The sequence below is a fragment of the Sander lucioperca genome, chromosome 5 (assembly GCF_008315115.2).
Source record: "Sander lucioperca isolate FBNREF2018 chromosome 5, SLUC_FBN_1.2, whole genome shotgun sequence".
NCBI classification, from domain to species: Eukaryota; Metazoa; Chordata; class Actinopteri; order Perciformes; family Percidae; genus Sander; species Sander lucioperca.
This window is the reverse complement of record NC_050177.1, coordinates 8,031,914-8,050,802: the sequence shown is the minus strand read 5'-3', so window position 1 is coordinate 8,050,802 and position 18,889 is coordinate 8,031,914. Positions and strand designations below refer to the sequence as shown.

General features: G+C 39.8%; 1 protein-coding gene across 1 annotated transcript; it reads left to right on the top strand.

Moving 5' to 3' along the window:
• The first annotated feature begins 478 nt into the window (after window positions 1-478).
• Window positions 479-4,057, top strand: LOC116047589 (extracellular calcium-sensing receptor-like). Its single transcript, XM_036001673.1, has 7 exons — window positions 479-717; window positions 835-929; window positions 2,379-2,588; window positions 2,703-2,826; window positions 2,910-3,103; window positions 3,259-3,540; window positions 3,628-4,057. Exons 1-7 carry the CDS (start codon window positions 525-527, stop codon window positions 4,048-4,050), a joined length of 1,521 nt encoding a protein of 506 aa, XP_035857566.1. The 5' UTR covers window positions 479-524; the 3' UTR covers window positions 4,051-4,057.
• The last annotated feature ends 14,832 nt before the right edge of the window (window positions 4,058-18,889 follow it).

Below are 18,889 nucleotides of genomic sequence, written 5' to 3'. Positions count from 1 at the left end.
GAGATGTGATTATCGGTGGACTTTTTAATCTCTATTACAAACCTTCATATGTAGAGCAGGTCTTTACCACACTGCCACATTATGAACCTTGCACTGGGTAACTTAATCAGTACATTGTTGTTGAATGTCTGGTGGTTATTATGTTGCTCAGCACATTGTATGTTTTTTTTTTTTTTTTTTGTCGTGCTCATATATTTCTGTTAAAATCTTAAATCTACTAAATGTAGAACTAGAAAGTTACAGTATGCACTGTTGTACACATCATGTTTAATATTGATTGTATTTATTATATAATGTAAAAGTTATAAAGCAATATATATCAGTTTAATTATTTCAATAGATTGTGCTGCTGTGATACATTTATGTGTGACATTTTTGGATATTTGCTGTTTTTATTTATGTGCATGACGATTATTTTTTATCTGTCATTAATTAATGTTGTAGTTTACGTTATGTTATATGCTATTCCCCTCTACTCCTGTGGTTTCAGATTAGATCCAGAGGTATTACAAAATGTGTATGCCATGGCATTTGCGGTGGAGGAAATCAATCGTAACAACATCCTGCTACCAGGAGTGAAGCTGGGCTACCGCATATTTGATAGCTGTGTCCGATACCCCTGGGCTCTGCAAGCTGCATTGTCACTAGTTGCAGGAGACGAACACAGCTGCAACGTAACAGCCTCCACGTCTCGTACTGCAGCCGGAGAAACATCAGGTATCACTTGATATTACTCAGTATGCTATTAACATTTGCTATATCCATGAAAACATCAGTTGATATTTGTAGTATAAAAAGATTGTCCCCATGTAATTTTATGTCCAATGCTATCAGCAGGTGGTCAACCTGTTCCTTTGCTCATTGGTGATGCTGCATCAACAACAACCATATTTCTGTCCAGGATCCTAGGGTCTCTCTCTGTGCCATTTGTGAGTTTCATTATATCAAGAAATAAATCTCTGATGAATCTTTTTTATGCAGTCTACACCAAGAGGCTGATACTCTTTTGAAAATGTTTAAATAAAAATAAAATGGTATTATTGCTGTAAAAGCAGTGTCCAAATAATATTGCTGTGTTTTTCTCTCAGATCAGCTACTTGTCAAGCGGCCCCTGTCTAAGTGACAAGAATAAGTTTCCTAACGTCTTCAGAACAATCCCCAGTGATATTTACCAAGCCCGGGCCATGGCACAGCTGGCCATACGCTTCCGCTGGACTTGGATGGGAGCGGTGGTTGTCAACAATGATTATGGTCTTTTGGCAATACAGGTGTATGTCTTTGTTATTATTCTATAAAATGCCTGAAAACTCTTGAATAAACCTCCTTCATATACTTAAGATAACAATATCCTATTTATATGAACATATTTGTTGTTTTGACCTCCAGGCATTTCAGGAAGAGACTCAGGGGAAAGGGGTGTGTTTGGAATTCATAGAGACCGTCCACAGAGAAACTATTGAGAGTGATGCCAGACGTGTAGCCCTCACAATTCAAGCTTCGACTGTGAGGGTGATTCTGATCTTTTGCCTGTATATAGATGTAAAGAAAGTATTTCTGGAACTGGCCAAGATAAATGTGAGCAACTGGCATGGAAATAAAACAAAGACATAGTTTGTCAAAACATAATGCCATCTGTTTTTCTTGTCGTAATTTATTTCTATTTCCTCTTAATGTAGGTGACGGACAGACAGTTTCTGGCAAGTGAGGCTTGGAGCACCAATAATGATCTTCTCCAAAATCTTGCCATCTCTAAAGTGGCAAGTGGTGTTCTTGGTGTGGCCATTCGAAGTTCTACAATACCCGGATTTGAAAATTATCTCAGAAGTTTGCACCCAATTCGTAATCCTGATGATGACTTCTTGGTGAATTCTGGGAAAATAAGTTTGGATGCAGCCCTGGAACTTTCCAATTACATGCAGCACCTCTCTCTTCACCACTTAAAACAAGGTCTGACCATGTGGCAAATGTTTCATCTTCATCTACTGCCAAGGCGTCCTTTCAGAAAGCTTCTCTATCACCCTGCAGTGGCACAGAGTCCCTGGAGGGACTGCATAATCCCATCACTGATACCTCTCAGTTAAGGGTGACGTATAATGTCTACCTTGCTGTTTATGCTGCAGCCCACGCCCTTCACAGCCTTCTCTCCTGCCCCGACACAGACAGCTCACACGGAAACAACAGCTCCACCTGCTCTTCTCCAAAAAACATCAAATCCATAGAGGTAAACATAATTATCCCTGTGTTATCTCATCCACAACACTCATAGTTCTTTAAATTTTTTAACTGAATATTGTAATATTCATAGTGTAAGTGCATTTTTTTTGTAGACAGATTTGTTTTTAAATATCAACGGTCTCTTCAACATTTGTTGCTTTCAGCTGTTGCAGCACTTGAACAACCTGCATTTCACCACACCACAGGGGGAAATGTTTTACTTTCAAGGTGGTGACGCTCCAGCAAAGTATGACTTTGTCAACTGGCAGAACACCCCTGAGGGGTCACTCAAACTTGTTTTGATTGGTCGTGTGGACGGGTTTGACCTCCACCTCAACCAGTCAAATATTCAGTGGAGCACCGGATCCAATCAGGTGGTCACATCGACAAGTGGTGTCAAGGCTACAAACAAATTTGAGGTTGAAATAAACGCCTGTTTCGAGTCACAATATTATGTCGTTGAGAATATTATTTGTCTTGTTGTTTAGGTGCCTACTTCAGTGTGCAGTGAGAGCTGCCCCCCAGGCACCCGAAAGGCCAGCAGGAAAGGAGAACCTCTCTGCTGCTTTGACTGTATCCCATGTGCTGATGGGGAGATTAGCAATCAACATGGTAAGGAAATTACTCCATAAAGACAACTTTAATTTTCCCCTTTGTGTTTTATTTTTCTTCCCTCTCTTCTTCTCTTCTCCCAGGTTCCCTTCACTGTGAGCGTTGTCCATTAGAGTTTTGGTCCAATGCTAAACGAACTGCGTGCATCCCTCGCCAGCTGGACTTCCTTTCCTTTAATGAAACCTTGGGAATTACCCTGACTACAGCAGCTGTGTCTGGTACTGTGGTGACAACAGCTGTATTTGTGGTTTTTCTTTACTACCGTCAAACACCTATGGTGAGAATCTAAAAATATTTAACAAAGAGTTTGTTGTTTTCATTTAAAATTCCTTTACATTTATTTCTTTCTTTCATATTTTTGGTTTGTTTATGAAACGGTACTGTATTGTTTAAATGGCCACATATTTGTCTGTTAATCTGATTCACATCAAGGTACGAGCCAACAATTCAGAACTGAGCTTCCTGCTTCTCCTGTCACTGAAGCGCTGCTTCCTGTGCTCACTGGTGTTCATTGGTCGTCCATCAGTCTGGGCTTGTCGGTTCCAGCAGGCAGCTTTTGGGATCAGCTTTGTACTTTGTGTTTCCTGCCTCCTGGTCAAAACCATAGTAGTTCTTGCTGTTTTCCGCTCAGCTCGGCCTGGTGCTGAAGCATTGATGAAGTGGTTTGGTCCAGGCCAACAGAGAGGAAGTGTTTGCCTCTTTACATCTATACAGGTGTGAATATTTGTTATTGACTAAATGATGAGAACATTATTACACTTATAAAAAAATAACCCTTACATGTGTTTACATTTCATACAGATTATCATTTGTGCCACATGGCTGTCCCTCAGCCCTCCTGTGCCTCAACGTGATCTGGGTTTTCAGGGGTCAAAGGTCACCCTGGAGTGCGCTATGGCCTCTGTGGTGGGCTTCTCTCTGGTTCTAGGTTACATTGGTTTGTTGGCCTGCACCTGCCTTCTCTTGGCCTTTTTTGCTCGGAAACTCCCTGACAACTTCAATGAGGCCAAACTGATCACCTTCAGCATGCTGATATTCTGTGCTGTCTGGGTGGCCTTTGTCCCTGCTTACGTTAGCTCTCCTGGGAAATACACTGTTGCTGTGGAGGTTTTTGCAATCCTGGCCTCTAGCTATGCTTTACTGCTCTGCATTTTTGCCCCCAAATGTTTCATCATTCTCTTGAGGCCTAAGAAAAACACTAAGAAACACCTGATGGCCAGGTAGTTTTTCTGGCTGAAATGCCCCAAATCTTCCCCAGCCTGGTAGCATGCAATTTTCATGTGTTTTGTAAATAATCTTTATACCGAGTGTCATCTAAATAATGCTAAATGTAAATGTGCTTATATGAAATTAAAAAAACATCTTTCAACGACACATAGTTATGGCTTTCATTGGTAACTGAGTTGGAATATTTCTGCTGTTCTTGGAGATCATTAAATGCTAAAATAACAATTCACCATCAATCAACGTCTTAAGAGTCGCCTGCATTTTCAAGCTTTTTGGTCTAAACGTCATACCCAAATTAAAATTGGTACAGCTCCCATATACTTTGACACTCAGGGATGTGCCTGGTATCACTGGAAAGAAAACACTCAAGTTTTTTGTTCCAAGTGTCAGGGTGATTCTAGGCCTTACTGACACAGAGTTACAGAGGCTAGAATGGAGGGTTTCTATTTCCGTCCAAGTCATACATCTGTAAAATGATTAAAATACACTGCTGTGAACACATATTCCATCTGACATACAATCCAGGACATTAGCCACATGTCTCAGCTTACTACAGAAAAAACCCAGAAGCCAAAAGACTCAAAAATTGATTTTATATGAATTTTTTTCTACCTATATGTCTGTGCGTTTTTCTGATTTCCATTTGAAAAGTGCAAAGAAAAAAGCCAATAAAATACAAAATAAAACACTTCTCAAATACACAAACACATCCACATCAATCATACACATACTTGAAATAACTATATACATAAATATATAGAAAGAAGTCATTATAAACTGCACAGGGTGTGAAATGCTTATAGGAGGCCCTGTTTTTGCTTTGACACAGCTCCAGCCATTACAGGGTTAAAATTTCACTGGCACATTTGGTATCTATCGACTTGTCTGCTCATTGGCTACAAATGTAGACGGGTCTTAGAGCATTTAAATCTAACTGGTCCGAGCAAATGTCGATCATTTCCACGTGGGCCCAAACGCGTCAGAGGAGACTTCAGCTTTCTTATTGGTGTATCACAGCCAAACCTGCACCGATCGGCTTATTGACCCTTTGCACGTGACGTCACGCTCCACTCGCGCGAATTATGAACGCCATGACGGACGGCGGAAGAGCTATGCTGTAGATCAGGGATTCCCAAAGTGTGGTACGCGCACCCCCAGGGGTACGCGAGCTGCCACCAGGGGGTGCGCGAGAGGAAAAATGTAATGGCGGTCTGTTTTTTTAAGTGGGATTTTTCCATACAATAAAAAAACATGAACAGTAAACATTTCCTTTGTAATCGCTTTTATTTTAAATAAAAAAAACTATAATTTATTAGTTTTTGATAGAAACGTAGAAGAAGACAGCAGCTGTCTTCTTCTACGCACTGCTCTTCTTTTATGCACTGCAGCCGCTAGGCTACATGTGTGCCAACTCATTTCATTCATTCCATATATATATTATAAATATGCTTAACTGGCTGAAATCAGGGAAACTGTCAAGTGGGAAGTCTTATGATAAAGTTGTTAGTCACAAAGGAGGAGAGGGACCAAGAGAGAGTGAGGATTTGGAGGCAACAGAGACGGAGAGAATAGAGAAAGAAAATGAGCGGGAGTCAGAAGATGCGCCGGAGGAAACCGAAGAGGAGGGAAGGAGATGGCAAAAAAGAGGTGATGAGGGTGAACACCAGACGGGGAAAAAAAAGAAGGAAATATGATGACAATTATCTGGGTCTGTTCTAGCAAACAGCTGTCTGAAGCCGTCTTATCTCCGTCGTCACCTGCACACGAAACATGGCAATTTAAGTCAAAAGCCCCTTACATTTTTTAAAGCAAAGTTGGAGGAGTTGCAGAAAAGCCCAAAAAAAAAAAGCAGTTTCATTCATGCGTTGGGTCTACGAAAGACGCATTACGGGCTTCATATCTGCTCAGTTACAGAGTAGGGAGAAAGGGGCTGCCGCACACAATTGCTGAAGACGTGTGTTTGCCAGCGGCCAAAGAGATGGTGGAGTGTATGATTGGAGAGACAGAGGCAAAAAAGTTGGACGTGATTCCTGTGCAATTTAATTCAATGTACTGTCGTTCTAATTTCCATAACCGTTGTGTTATGATGATGATGATGAAGCTAGCTCCACGGTCATTTAATAGGCTTAGCCTATTGCTGCAATGTTTCTTTTACGCGGCTGAAAATAACCGTGCTTTCTGTTACTGAGCCTGTGTCTGTCACTTGTCCTCTTAAAAGTGGAAGCTATTGGTAGCTTTGTTGCATTATATTGAAACTTTGTTGATGTTGTTATTGTCATGCGTGTTCTGGTTATTTGCGCATGATTAAACATGAGTCTTTATATGGCGATAAAACAAAGCTTTGTTGCGTTTTTTTTTTGAAGTGGGGATTGGGGGTGCGCCAACCCGGTTGGGACATAGAAGGGGGTGGGCAGGAAAAAAGTTTGGGAACCGCTGCTGTAGATGGACGGCAATCTAAACTCGTACGTTTTCGTTCGTGTTTGTGTTCTCACTTTCACAATGTGCAGAGTAATCCTCACCAACACAAGCATGTGTATGTATTGCCTTTCTGTTTCAAATGGAAATGAGTGATAACTAAAATGATCCTCAACCAGCTAGCTGCCGTGCTAACCAGCTAACAGGTCCAACCCGTTGATGACCCACATAACTAGCTAACATCGGTTATTCACTGACCTAGCTACATATCCAAAAAAGAAAGCTGTTCCATTGATCATTTAACTTAACACTCATACAAAAAAATATCGGTTAAATTAAAGATGACATGGCATGGAAACTAGCTTCAAAAACGAGTTAAATGCGGGTCTGCGGAGCTCCTACCCCGGCTAGCTGACGAGCTAGCTGCAGCTAGCTTTGGACGGCTCGCTAGCTGCTGCCCATCGCGTCGAAATATCCACCGGTCAAATCTAAACATAGGCTACGCAGCGAATATAATCACAGATAAGAAGATGGCTAGATGTTACAATTATGTGTGGTTACTACTGATCATAGACACTCCGTGATTTACTGCATGGATTAACGTGTGATAGATAATTAATGACTGCACTTCCAAGAGCTGGGATATTTTCAGGCATCCATTAGCTAGGAAGTTGCATTGGCACACCCAGTGAACAACGGTATGGGTAGCCACGACCGACCATGTCCTCTAAAAACATGGGCTACTTGTTATATAAATCTTTACTTAAAGGAGAATTCCGGTCAATTTTTACGTTAGTCTTGATCGCTATGCTACGCGAGTACTTTCGATAGAAAAAACCCCGACCCGAATCAGTGCAGGTAACACGGAGAAGCTGCAGCTACGTACTACAAGTGTCCACTGAGCTAAAACAGCAGTGGTCGGGGCCTTTGTGCCTCTTAACAGACACAAAATGCAATTAATATGTCTGTGCCACATGAACAGGGCCCTTATGTGTCAACAAGATGCGTTTTCAACTCAGGCATTGTTTAAATTCACCTACCCTGGTCCCTGTCTCGATCCTGCTGGTAGCTAGCTTACCCTGCTAGCTGATAGCTGATAGCCGTTAGCTGCTAGCTGCCGTCCGGTGAGTGTCGTCCAGCTACTACCACACTACTGTTTTTTTTTAGGGGGGAATAAACTTCAAGACGTGACATGACCTGTCCTCTGGAGGACATAGCCACACCACCGCCGCTCCGCGGAGTATTATTGGGATGATTATCACAGAAGCCTGTCTGAATACTCACCGGACGGCAGCTAACGGCTATCAGCTAGCAGGGCAAGCTAGCTACCAGCAGGATCGAGACAGGGACCAGGGTAGGTGAATTTAAACAATGCCTGAGTTGAAAAAGCATCTTGTTGACACGTAAGGGCCCTGTTCATGTGGCACAGACATATTAATTGCATTTTGTGTCTGTTAAGAGGCACAAAGGCACTCTAAAACTTGCCCCGACCACTGCCGTTTTAGCTCAGTGGATGCTTGTAGTACGTAGCAGTAGCGTCTCCGTGTTACCTGCACTGATTCCGGTCGGGGTTTTTTCTATCGAAAGTACTCGCGTAGCTATAGCGATCAAGATTAACGTAAAAATTGCCCGGAGTTGTCCTTTTAAGTAAAGAATAGATGTTAATACAAAATAAACCCTAGATTGATGTCTTATCTTTGCCATTATGAGGTACCTCCCCCCGCCGTTAGCGTAGCATCACGTACCTCTAACCCAGCCAGCTACAAAGAACTGGTTAGCATCCAGACTTTTAAAAGCTTTGAGATCAGCACCAGTATATGGGGATATCCCGTTTACCACATAGTGGTACAGATCGTGTGGACTGAAGTCGGGCAGACTCTGTGATTTAATGAGGTCCGTGAAAACGGAGGGAGAACGAATTAAGGGTCGGTATCCAATCCTGCTATCTCCAACTTCTCCAAATACTGCTCTTTGTGAGCACCTACCAGATGCCCTACCTCGACCGATAACGGCACGACAACTTGTTGTTCAATAGAAGAAGCCATATAAAGCCACAAATACAGTTTATTTAGTGTTATGTATTTCAAACTGATTGAAACTATGAAACTTCCCGCTCGTCCACTACTGTTTAGCCTGTGCTTCCGCCGTCCGTCATGGCGCCGTCACGTGGTCGTGTGACGTGTTTGCAAAGGGTCAATACCAGGTATCCATGGAAACCTTAGAACTCAGGGAATAGAGTGACGCCCACATCAAGTTGCTAGGACCCTCAGGAGAGAAGCGAGCGATAGGGGAAAAATGGCTGCTTCTGGAGGAAAGGAGCGTAGACGTTTGTCCATTGACCGTGAGCTTCGGGCGGTTGGTAACAACTGGACTGTGAATGGTCAGGGGTTAGGAAGTGACGGATCAGGAAGTGAGGATGGGGAGATGGATGTTGGACGCGGGAATGTGGAAGCGTGGAAAGTAGTTAAAAAGAAACGCAAAAATAAAGACAGGGATAAGTCGGATGCTAGTGACAGTGATAAAGGAACAATTACGGTGAAAAGGAGTGAAGATGAGTTTAAGGTATTTATCAAACTGTTGCAAGAAGGGACTACTTTTGATAAGTGGAGTCCAATCCTACTAACCAAAGCTCTACATAAAGATATTGGGGAGGTAAGGAGTGCTAAAAAATTGAGAAATGGTTCCTTACTGGTAATGTGTAGAACTGTGGAACAACAACAGAAAGCAATAAAGATAAATAAATTAAATGGACAGTGAGTGAAGTGTTCAATGGCGTTTGACAAGAAACTTGTTAGGGGTGTAATCTCAGGGATTCCTCTAAGTGAGTCAGTGGATTCAGTGAAAGAAGGAATAATGTTAAAGTCAGGGAGGCAAAACGACTAAAGACAAGATGGAATGGAAATATATGTGACAGTCTTTCAGTCTTGTTAACTTTTGAGGAAGAGAAACTCCCAGAAAAGGTATTAATTGGCTACATGAGTTATGATGTCAGGGTTTACATCCCTCCACCACTGCGGTGTTTTAAATGCCAAAGATATGGGCATGTAGCTGCGATATGCAAGGGAAAACAAAGATGTAGCAAATGCAATGGTGAACATGAATACGGAAAATGTGAAGAAGGGGCAAAACCAAAATGTTGTAATTGTGGAGGAGAACATAGCGCAGCATATGGTGGATGTGAGACTAATAAAAGAATGCAGGAGGTTCAGCGAGTTAAAGTAGTCCAAGGCAATAAAGACTAGGACTGAAGTTGTAGGGGAATGTGTAAAGTGTGATAAATTGAAAGAAGAGACATTGATTGTGAGTAAAGGTGATTTTGTGCTCTTCATGGCTGAGATAATCAATTGTTCGGCACAGACCAGTAGTAGAACTGAAAGAATTAAAATAATTGTTAAGTCTGCCGAAAAATACTTGGATGCAAAGGGAATGCCTTGGGAAAGAGTAAGAGACATTCTTAATGATGAAGCACAACAATCTCAGACATGGGTTGGGGATACATAATGGTTTTAATTATACTCCAGTGGAATGCTAGGAGTTTAATAGCAAATGGTCAAGAATTCAAGACATATGTCGACAGTTTTAAAGACAAACCTAATATAATTTGTGTACAGGAAACTTGGCTAGTACCTAGGTTGGATTTTGTAATAAAGGGGTATAATTCTATAAGAAGGGATAGGGAAATAGGTAAAGGAGGAGGAGTTGTAATGTTTATACAAAGAGGGCTTCAATATAGGGAGATAAAGACAGGGAATGACTTGGAGTACATAGTTACAAAAGTAAGGATGAGCGAGGAGAAGGTGACAATTATAAACTTTTATAATCCATGCAGGAAAATGGAGATGAAACATCTGGAGGACATTTGGAAGGATTTGACAGGGAGAATTGTTTGGTGTGGGGATTTTAATGCACATAGTACATTATGGGGAGAGAGGGATGATGTTAATGGAAATGTAATTGAAGAATTTATGGAAGAGAAAGAGTTGGTATGTCTGAATGATGGTTCTGGTACCAGAATAGACGTGGCAAGGGGTACAGAGACAGCAATAGATCTTACTATTGTCACAAAGACAGTTGCAGTTAAATGTACTTGGGAGGTATTGGGGGAAAATACAGTAGGAAGTGATCACTATCCTATTAGAATTCAGATAGGAGTGGAATTAAGAAAGGAACATGACATAAGAGAAGAGAGATGGATTTTAGATAAAGCAGATTGGGATAAATATAGAGAAGTTAGTGATGAATTATTGATATCTATTGATAATGATCATGATATCGAGAAATTATGTTGTGAAATTAGCAGTGGTATAATTGTTGCAGCAGGAGTTTCTATTCCAAAAACTAAGCCTAAGACATTAAATAAAATAGTACCATGGTGGTCGAAAGACTGTAAGGAAGTAATAAAAGATAGAAATAGAGCGTTTAAAGAGTTAAAGAGAACACATAATTTTCAGAATTTAGTTCGATATAAAAGATCGCAGGCAATAGTCAGGAAAACAATAAGACAAGCAAAAAAAGATCACTGGAAACAGTTCTGTGATTCTATTGGTCGAACTACAGTGGACAGAATTTGGAACATGATTAAAAAAATGAAAGGGAATGGAAGGGAATATGGATATCCAATGCTTATTGAGGGGCAAAGAACTATCACTAGTAGTCAGTGTTGGGAGTAACGCGTTACAAAAGTAACGCAATTACAGTAATGTATTCCTTTTTGCTGTAACGCAGTAATATAACGCATTACTAATTAAATTTCGGTAATATTATACTCGTTACAATCTCAGTAACGCGAGTTACAATGCATTTTAACGCAACATTTAGTGGTGCATTGGTTTTTTTAAGAATTCACCAACACCGCGACACATTTCTTCACAGGAAAAAAAAAAAGCCGTATTATTTTCCTGTCGCTGTATTCGATGGTTGAGATGACTGCAGAGACAAATACATTTGCGAGATGGATATTATTTTAAGGAGTTATTACGCTGCGTTGAAGTGAGCTGTCCTGTTTCTGTTCCCGTGGTCAGAGCTAGAACCAGAGACGGTACGGACAGCATGTATGTCCCAACAGGTGACGGTACGTCAGCGGCTGACAGATATAAACATCTCGGGAATTAATGTTGAGGCTTGCTACACGTAAATATCATTGCATTTTTATCAGCCGTGGAGAGTAACTCTGCCTGTAGTGGAATGGCTTCGAATGACGACCAAAAACGCTTGTCTTTTACTGTGACCATTTACTGTTCAATATGTTGCAGTTTTACAAACAAGAAAGTGAACAACTGGAGCCTGACGGACATGTTGCATCTCAGTAAGCTAGCAAGAGTAGGCTACACAACAGACAACTTCCGTGTAGCCTACTTCAAAATAAAAGCACTTCCTTTGACGGTTCGCAGTAAAACTAAATTAAATAAGGTTGTGTAGGCTACCTTTTCACAAATCAGCTGTAAATCAAGTATTGTAAATAATGTTAATAGTGAGTTTTAATCACACTATAAAAAGAACATTTCCTTTAGTGTTTTAACCTAAACAACATGAATTTCTTATTGAAGTGCTATAAACAAACATTTTACAACAATGCCATACTTTTGAGTATTTTCATTTTCTCCTACTTGCCTATTATATGTTTTACTTATCTATTTTGTATAGCTTTAGTTACTTTGCATATTTATATTAATTATACAAAATATGAATAATCTATGATGTATTAAAGTGGATAAAGACGAGACTTTATTGATCCGGTGGTGAAATTCACAAGCTAGCTGCCAAATCAAACTTCCCCTGTTATTTTGGTGAAAGTAACTCAAAAGTAATGCAAAAGTAGTGTAACGCATTACAATTCAGAGACAGTAATATTGTAATATAACTAAATACTCTCAAATGACAGTAACTAGTAATCTATAATGTATTACATTTTGGAAGTAACTTGCCCAACACTGCTAGTAGTAAAGAAAAAGCAGAGGTTATGGCAAAAACTTTAGCTAAAGTGCACAGCACAGGAAATTTAGGTCATGAAGAAAAGAGAGGTAGAGAAGAAACACTTAAAACATAGCAGTATGTGTTTGACGATGAGGATAGTGGAGGAGGTGTGTTGGATGTATTATTTACAAAGTCTGAACTCAATAAGGCATTGAGGAAATTAGGTAAGTCATCTCCAGGGAAAGATAAAATCTGTTATTCCATGTTGGAGAACTTAAGTGATAAGGGGAAGGATGTGTTGTTGAGTATGTATAATAAAGTATGGATAAATAGTTGCATTCCTAGAACCTGGAAGGAATCTATAATCATTCCTATTAGGAAACCTGGGAAAGATCCTCAAATAGCGAATAACTATAGGCCGATTGCTTTAACGTCTCAGATGGGGAAAACTATGGAGAGGATGATAAATGACAGGCTTACATATTGGATGGAACATAAAGGCTTAATGCAAAATTATCAAAGTGGTTTCAGGAAAGGTAGAGGTACCATGGATCCCATTGTATACCTAGAAGATACAGTAAGGAAGGCTCAGGTGAATAAAGAAACTGTAGTGGCAGTATTTTTTAATATTGAAAAGGCATATGATATGTTGTGGAAAGATGGTATGCTGATTAAGTTAAGAATATTGGGAATAAAGGGAAGGATGTTCCAGTGGATAAAAGGGTTTTTATCTGACAGAACTATTCAAGTTAAAATAAATGGGGAACTAAGTAAGAGCTACAATGTGGAAAATGGTGTCCCACAAGGGAGCATTATCAGTCCACTATTATTTTCAATAATGATTGATGATATTTTTAAGGATATACAAAATTCAGTTGGGGTAGCATTGTTTGCAGATGATGGAGCAATGTGGAAAAAGGGAAGAAATATAGATTTTGTAGTGGATAAGATGCAGCAGGCAGTAAACAAAGTCCAAGAATGGGCTGTTCAATGGGGATTTAGGTTCTCTATAGATAAAACAAAGACTTTATTCTTCTGTAGGAAGAAAATACGTATGAATATGAAAATCAAGTTATCTGGGACAGAGTTAGAACGAGTGGAATTCTTCAAATATTTGGGTATTTGGTTTGACAAAAAACTGACTTGGACAATGCATATTCAAAACATTATAGATAAATGCAAGAGAGTGTTGAATGTGATGAGATGTTTGCGTGGAGTAGAATGGGATGCAAGCAGACCTGCTTTGAAATCCATTTATACAGGGCTGATGAGATCGGTATTTGATTATGGGTGTATAGTGTATGGGTAAGCTGCTAAAACATCATTAAAGAAGTTAGATGTCATTCAAAATCAAGGTTTGAGGCTTTGTTGTGGGGCAATTAAGACCACTCCAGTGGCAGCAGTTCAGGTAGAGATGGGGGAGATGCCTCTCCATCTTAGAAGAGACCAATTGTCTCTTGTGTACTGGGCGATTTTGAGGGGTCATGGTGACAAACATTTGAGTCAGTCAGTTCTATGGCAATGTCAAGAAAGAGAGAATGACCTAATTAAAAGTTTTGGATGGACAATAAGGCAGAAGGTAATAATGATGGGAATCAGTGCACTGAAAATAAGCCCTTCAGTTGTTTATCCAGTTGTTCCTCCTTGGCTTTTGTCAGAGGTTCCAGTGGACTTAGGCTTATTGGGGGAAAAGGAGGTTAATGAAGTGGATCATTACAGGGTACAGAGATACATTTCAAGGAAATATAAAGAAGGAGTCATTATATACACTGATGCATCTAAGAAGACGGATACGAAAATGGGAATTGCTTATGTTATCCCTCAATTAAACATTGGATCTGCTAAAAGAATTAATGATGATTTAGCTGTATACACAGCAGAACTGTTAGCAATATGGATGGCCTTGATGTGGGTAGAGAGCAATAGACCTAAGCAAGCTGTGATTGGCTCAGACTCCAGCTCAGCTTTGACAAGCATTAAGTTTCTTCACTCTGAGTCTAGACAGGACATAGTGTATGAAATAATGCAACTAGCTAACAATCTGATTAAGTCCGGTATTAGTACTACATTTATATGGGTACCTGCCCATATAGGTGTAGGAGGTAATGAATTGGCAGATAAGTATGCAAAGAAAGCAGCAGAGCTGCCTGATATAGAGGTGGATATTAAATACAGTAAAGCTGAAGTCAAGAGTATAATTAAAGCTAAAACAAATAAAAAATGGCAGTTTTTGTGGGATAATGAACAGTCTGGGAGACACCTGTATAGAATTCAAGGAAAAGTGGGGAAGAACAGGAATACATACAGAAGTAAGCAAGAAGAAGATGTGGTGTCCAGGATGAGGCTAGGACATACAGGATTAAATAGAACATTATTTATAATGAAAAAGCATGTTGATGGAATGTGTGAATATTGCGATAGTCAAGAGACCATAGAGCATGTAATTATGTATTGTCCTAAATACCATCAAGCCAGACAAAGATTGATTTCACAACTGGGAGAAAACCAGATGACATTAAATTTACATGATATACCGCAAAAAGGATCAGGTGAAATTAGTTTTTATTTTTTGTTTTCTTTTTTGAAGATAACTGGGTTATTAAAAAGGATTTAAGAAAGTGTAGGTTGACCTTTTGATCCACACTCCAGTCCAGATGGTGGCGGTAATGCTCCAAAAAGCTGGTTGCCAACCGCCATTCAAAAACACAAGAAGAAGAAGAAGAAGAAGAAGAAGAAGAAGAAGAAGAGAAGAGAAGCGAGCAGCGTTAGAAGTGTGTGTCGGTACACGTTCCGTTCTGCCTGCACGATCCGTTCTGCACATGCGCAAAATGTTCGCGCATGCGCGGTTGTACAAGGATTTACAACACTGCACGATCTGTTCCACGCTTCCGGTCGACAGCCAAGCTAACGTTAGTTTAGCTAACAACTAATTCGGCTAACCGCTAGCTGATTGTAGCGGTCTGCCGTTAGCCTCCACAGGCAAGCTAACGTTAGTTTAGCTAACAGCTAATTCGGCTAACTGCTAGCTGAGACAGCATGTAATAACTTTAAAAGACCCTCAAAATAAAACTTGAAAATAAACGTTGACATATATAACAAACACCTAACATATATAACAGCTGTTACGTCAGTTCTACTTTACTTGTGCTCATTTAAAATACAATCACTCAATACTTGTCTTTATTGTTATTACTGTGAAGTCTTAATTTAGCTGTAGCCTGCTTTTCCCATTACGTTTGAGTTAACATTATTTTATTAGACTGAATCTAGCTGTCAGCTAGCGGTTAGCCGAATTAGCTGTTAGTTAAACTAACGTTAGCTTCCCGGTGGAGGCTAGCCATAGGCTAGCGTGGAACAGATCGTGCAGGTCGTATCCTCGGTAAAACAGTATTATCTTGCGCATGTGCAGAACGGATCGTGCAGGCCGAACGGATCGTGTACCGACAGTGTGGAAATGAAAAACAGTTCAGCGATTTTCCGTTGTGATTCGGCCAGAAACGTCAAGATTGTGAAGCGAACAGCTCGTTTTGGATATAATGGCTTGGATATTCTATTTCCTTGGACTCTTGGGGATTTAAGAAAAAAAAGTTTTGGGCAAAAAATCCACGCAGTGGCTAAAGTACGGTGGCCCTGCAACTTATGAAAACACACACAAATAGACAAAACACAAGCAATTTAAGAAAACAACTTTGTTAATTTGACAACACATGTGCAGCATTCAGCAAACGCACTGCAAATACCACAACACAACCAAATACATAAACGCACTGCAAATACACACAACACAACCAAATAGATAAACGCGCTGCAAATATATGTTTTCTCTCGTTTGGTGGGTGTGTCTCGGCTCAGGTCACAGGTGATACTCACTCAGCAGAGACGTGTCTGTAAACTCGTGGTGATAAAACATTTAAAACTGCATCAGCGTTTAACGTTGACGTTTGTTTAAGCCACATGAGAGGGTTTAATTTCGAGGTCCGAAATTACTGAAGTGTAGGCCTCCTACCAACGGTTACCAACAAAATAAGTGATTAATCTGTATTCATATTGTGGAGCAATTCGCTCTTGAAATACAAAAAACAGACAGGATTTATAGTCCCTCCCTGTTAGTAAACCAGCCAATTTACCGTGGGATTTATCAAACTGAATAAATCCCGCCCGCACATATAAACACAAAACTGCTTTGCTAACTCCAACGTGTTGTAAGTAAGACATCTGGTGAAAAAGTTATTGTATTCATTAGTATGATTGCCGTACTGTTTAGTTCACAAACATCCAACACACCAAAGTACAAACACATAGCGGACCAGGCGCGAGGTTTTATTTTGAAAAGCTGAAGCTCGGGGACAGCACCAGCCGGGAGGGCATGAGACGGGAGCAAAGACTGTATATTAATAATATATTATGTTATTAATAATAATAATAATAATATGAATTTAATATCGGTTAATAACAGTCGAAAATCCAGCTGTTCCACTAGCTGCTCCCTCTAGAGGTCTGGAGAACTTCCGTTGTGTAATCTGGATGCTGCGTTTATTTGTTGCATTTGTTTTCTGGGTTTGTGTGCTTTTCTTTTTGCATCGTTTCATATTTGCAGCGCGTTTATCTATTTGGTTGTGTTGTGTGTATTTGCAGTGCGTTTATGTATTTGGTTGTGTTGTGTGTATTTGCAGTGCGTTTATGTATTTGGTTGTGTTGTGTGTATTTGCAGTGCGTTTATGTATTTGGTTGTGTTGTGTGTATTTGCAGTGCGTTTATGTATTTGGTTGTGTTGTGTGTATTTGCAGTGCGTTTATGTATTTGGTTGTGTTGTGTGTATTTGCAGTGCGTTTGCTGAATGCCGCGCATGTGTTGTCAAATTAATGAAGTTTTTCTTTTTGCATCACTTCTTTTTTCGGGGTTTGCGTGCTTTTCTTTTTGCATCGTTTTTTATTTGCAGTGCGTTTATCTATTTGGTTGTGTTGTGTGTATTTGCAGTGCGTTTGCTGAATGCTGCACATGTGTTGTCAAATTAATGAAGTTGTTTTCTTAATTTGCTTGTGTTTTGTCTATTTGCGCGTGTTTTCTTAAGTTGCAGGGCGTCTGCCCCTGTCGACCACCGTACAAGGAAACAGGTAAGGATGCACTACACACGGGCTGCGCTGTTTACGCTGTATTGTTTTATTTATTATAACTTTGTAGCAGTTGTGTAACTGCTGTAAATCATCTTATGCTTTGTGTGTGGGCTTAATGGAATCCTGAGACTCTAAGCTTTAAATTGGTGTGTCGCATGGCTGTATATTTTGAAGATTTAATGCTTTAAAGTTATAAAAACGTTTAGAAATGTCGATAACAGCGACGCCACAGCCACAAGCTGTGCCGTAGACGGCACAGCCACAAGCTGTGCCGTAGACGGCACAGTGACACTTAAAATACACATTTAAATTAAATGCTGCTCACTAAAAAAAAAGTATTGATGTATTTTGCATTAATGTGGTTGTTCTCCTTTTCTGTGTTTTGAAAAAATACTCAACGGTATAAAACTCTCCACCAGTCCCTCAGAAAACTAAAACATTTTGATTAAAATGACACTACATTAATGTATTTTTGAAATAGAGGTCATTCATTTATTCAAGAAATATTATGTAGCTTGTGTACCATCCTGTGCATTTTTTGGTAAACTCTTTACATGCAATAATTGATAGAAGTAAATAAATGTATTATTTTCACAGTGGGCCAATATTGTACAGTATATTCTGGCTTTATGTTGTTCACTGACATCATAGTTTTGCTGCATGTACCAAATAAAGACCACTAGATGGAAGTATCATACCATCTAATGGAATGATGCTCTGATGCTTCTTTCCTCATCTCTCAACGAGGTTTGTTCCTTGTTGGATATGCTAGTCAAATGCCAAAGACCCATCCTGCACACCTATTACACATATACACCAGGTGTGGGGAAGAGTTTCTTGCCTACTTCACTTGTGTATAATGCCAAGCAGGGTGTGTTGAGTGTGGCCTTTATCTTACCATTGCCAGTGCTGAAGAAGCATGAAAGGGCTGTGTGCTCTCTCCTGAACAAGTTCCTGCTTCTTCATGTGTCAGTTTTGGAGATGAAACCTACATGTCATTTTCATTTTAATTACTTGGCATACAATTCTCATGCATTAAATAATGCCATATCTCTGCGTAGAGGATTCCACTTCCAAGAAATCATGGGTCGCAGTTTAATGTGACAATGGTTTGGTAATGATGGTGTCACAAAGAGTGCAGAGGTAGAAGCAACCTTTCTTCCTCTTCTTTTTTTAACCTTCTTTGCAATGCATTTTTTTATGTCTATTATGCAGATACTGAATCATAGACAGTGGAAATTTACCAGTAATTATAAATTCCTAAGTCTGTTTTTTGAATGGCTACATTATTCAATCTATTCCAAATGTTGAACTGCATACAGTAGCTACAGTATAATTTATCTACTGTAGATAAAGAAATGTATCTACTGTAGATAAAGAAAAATACATTTGAC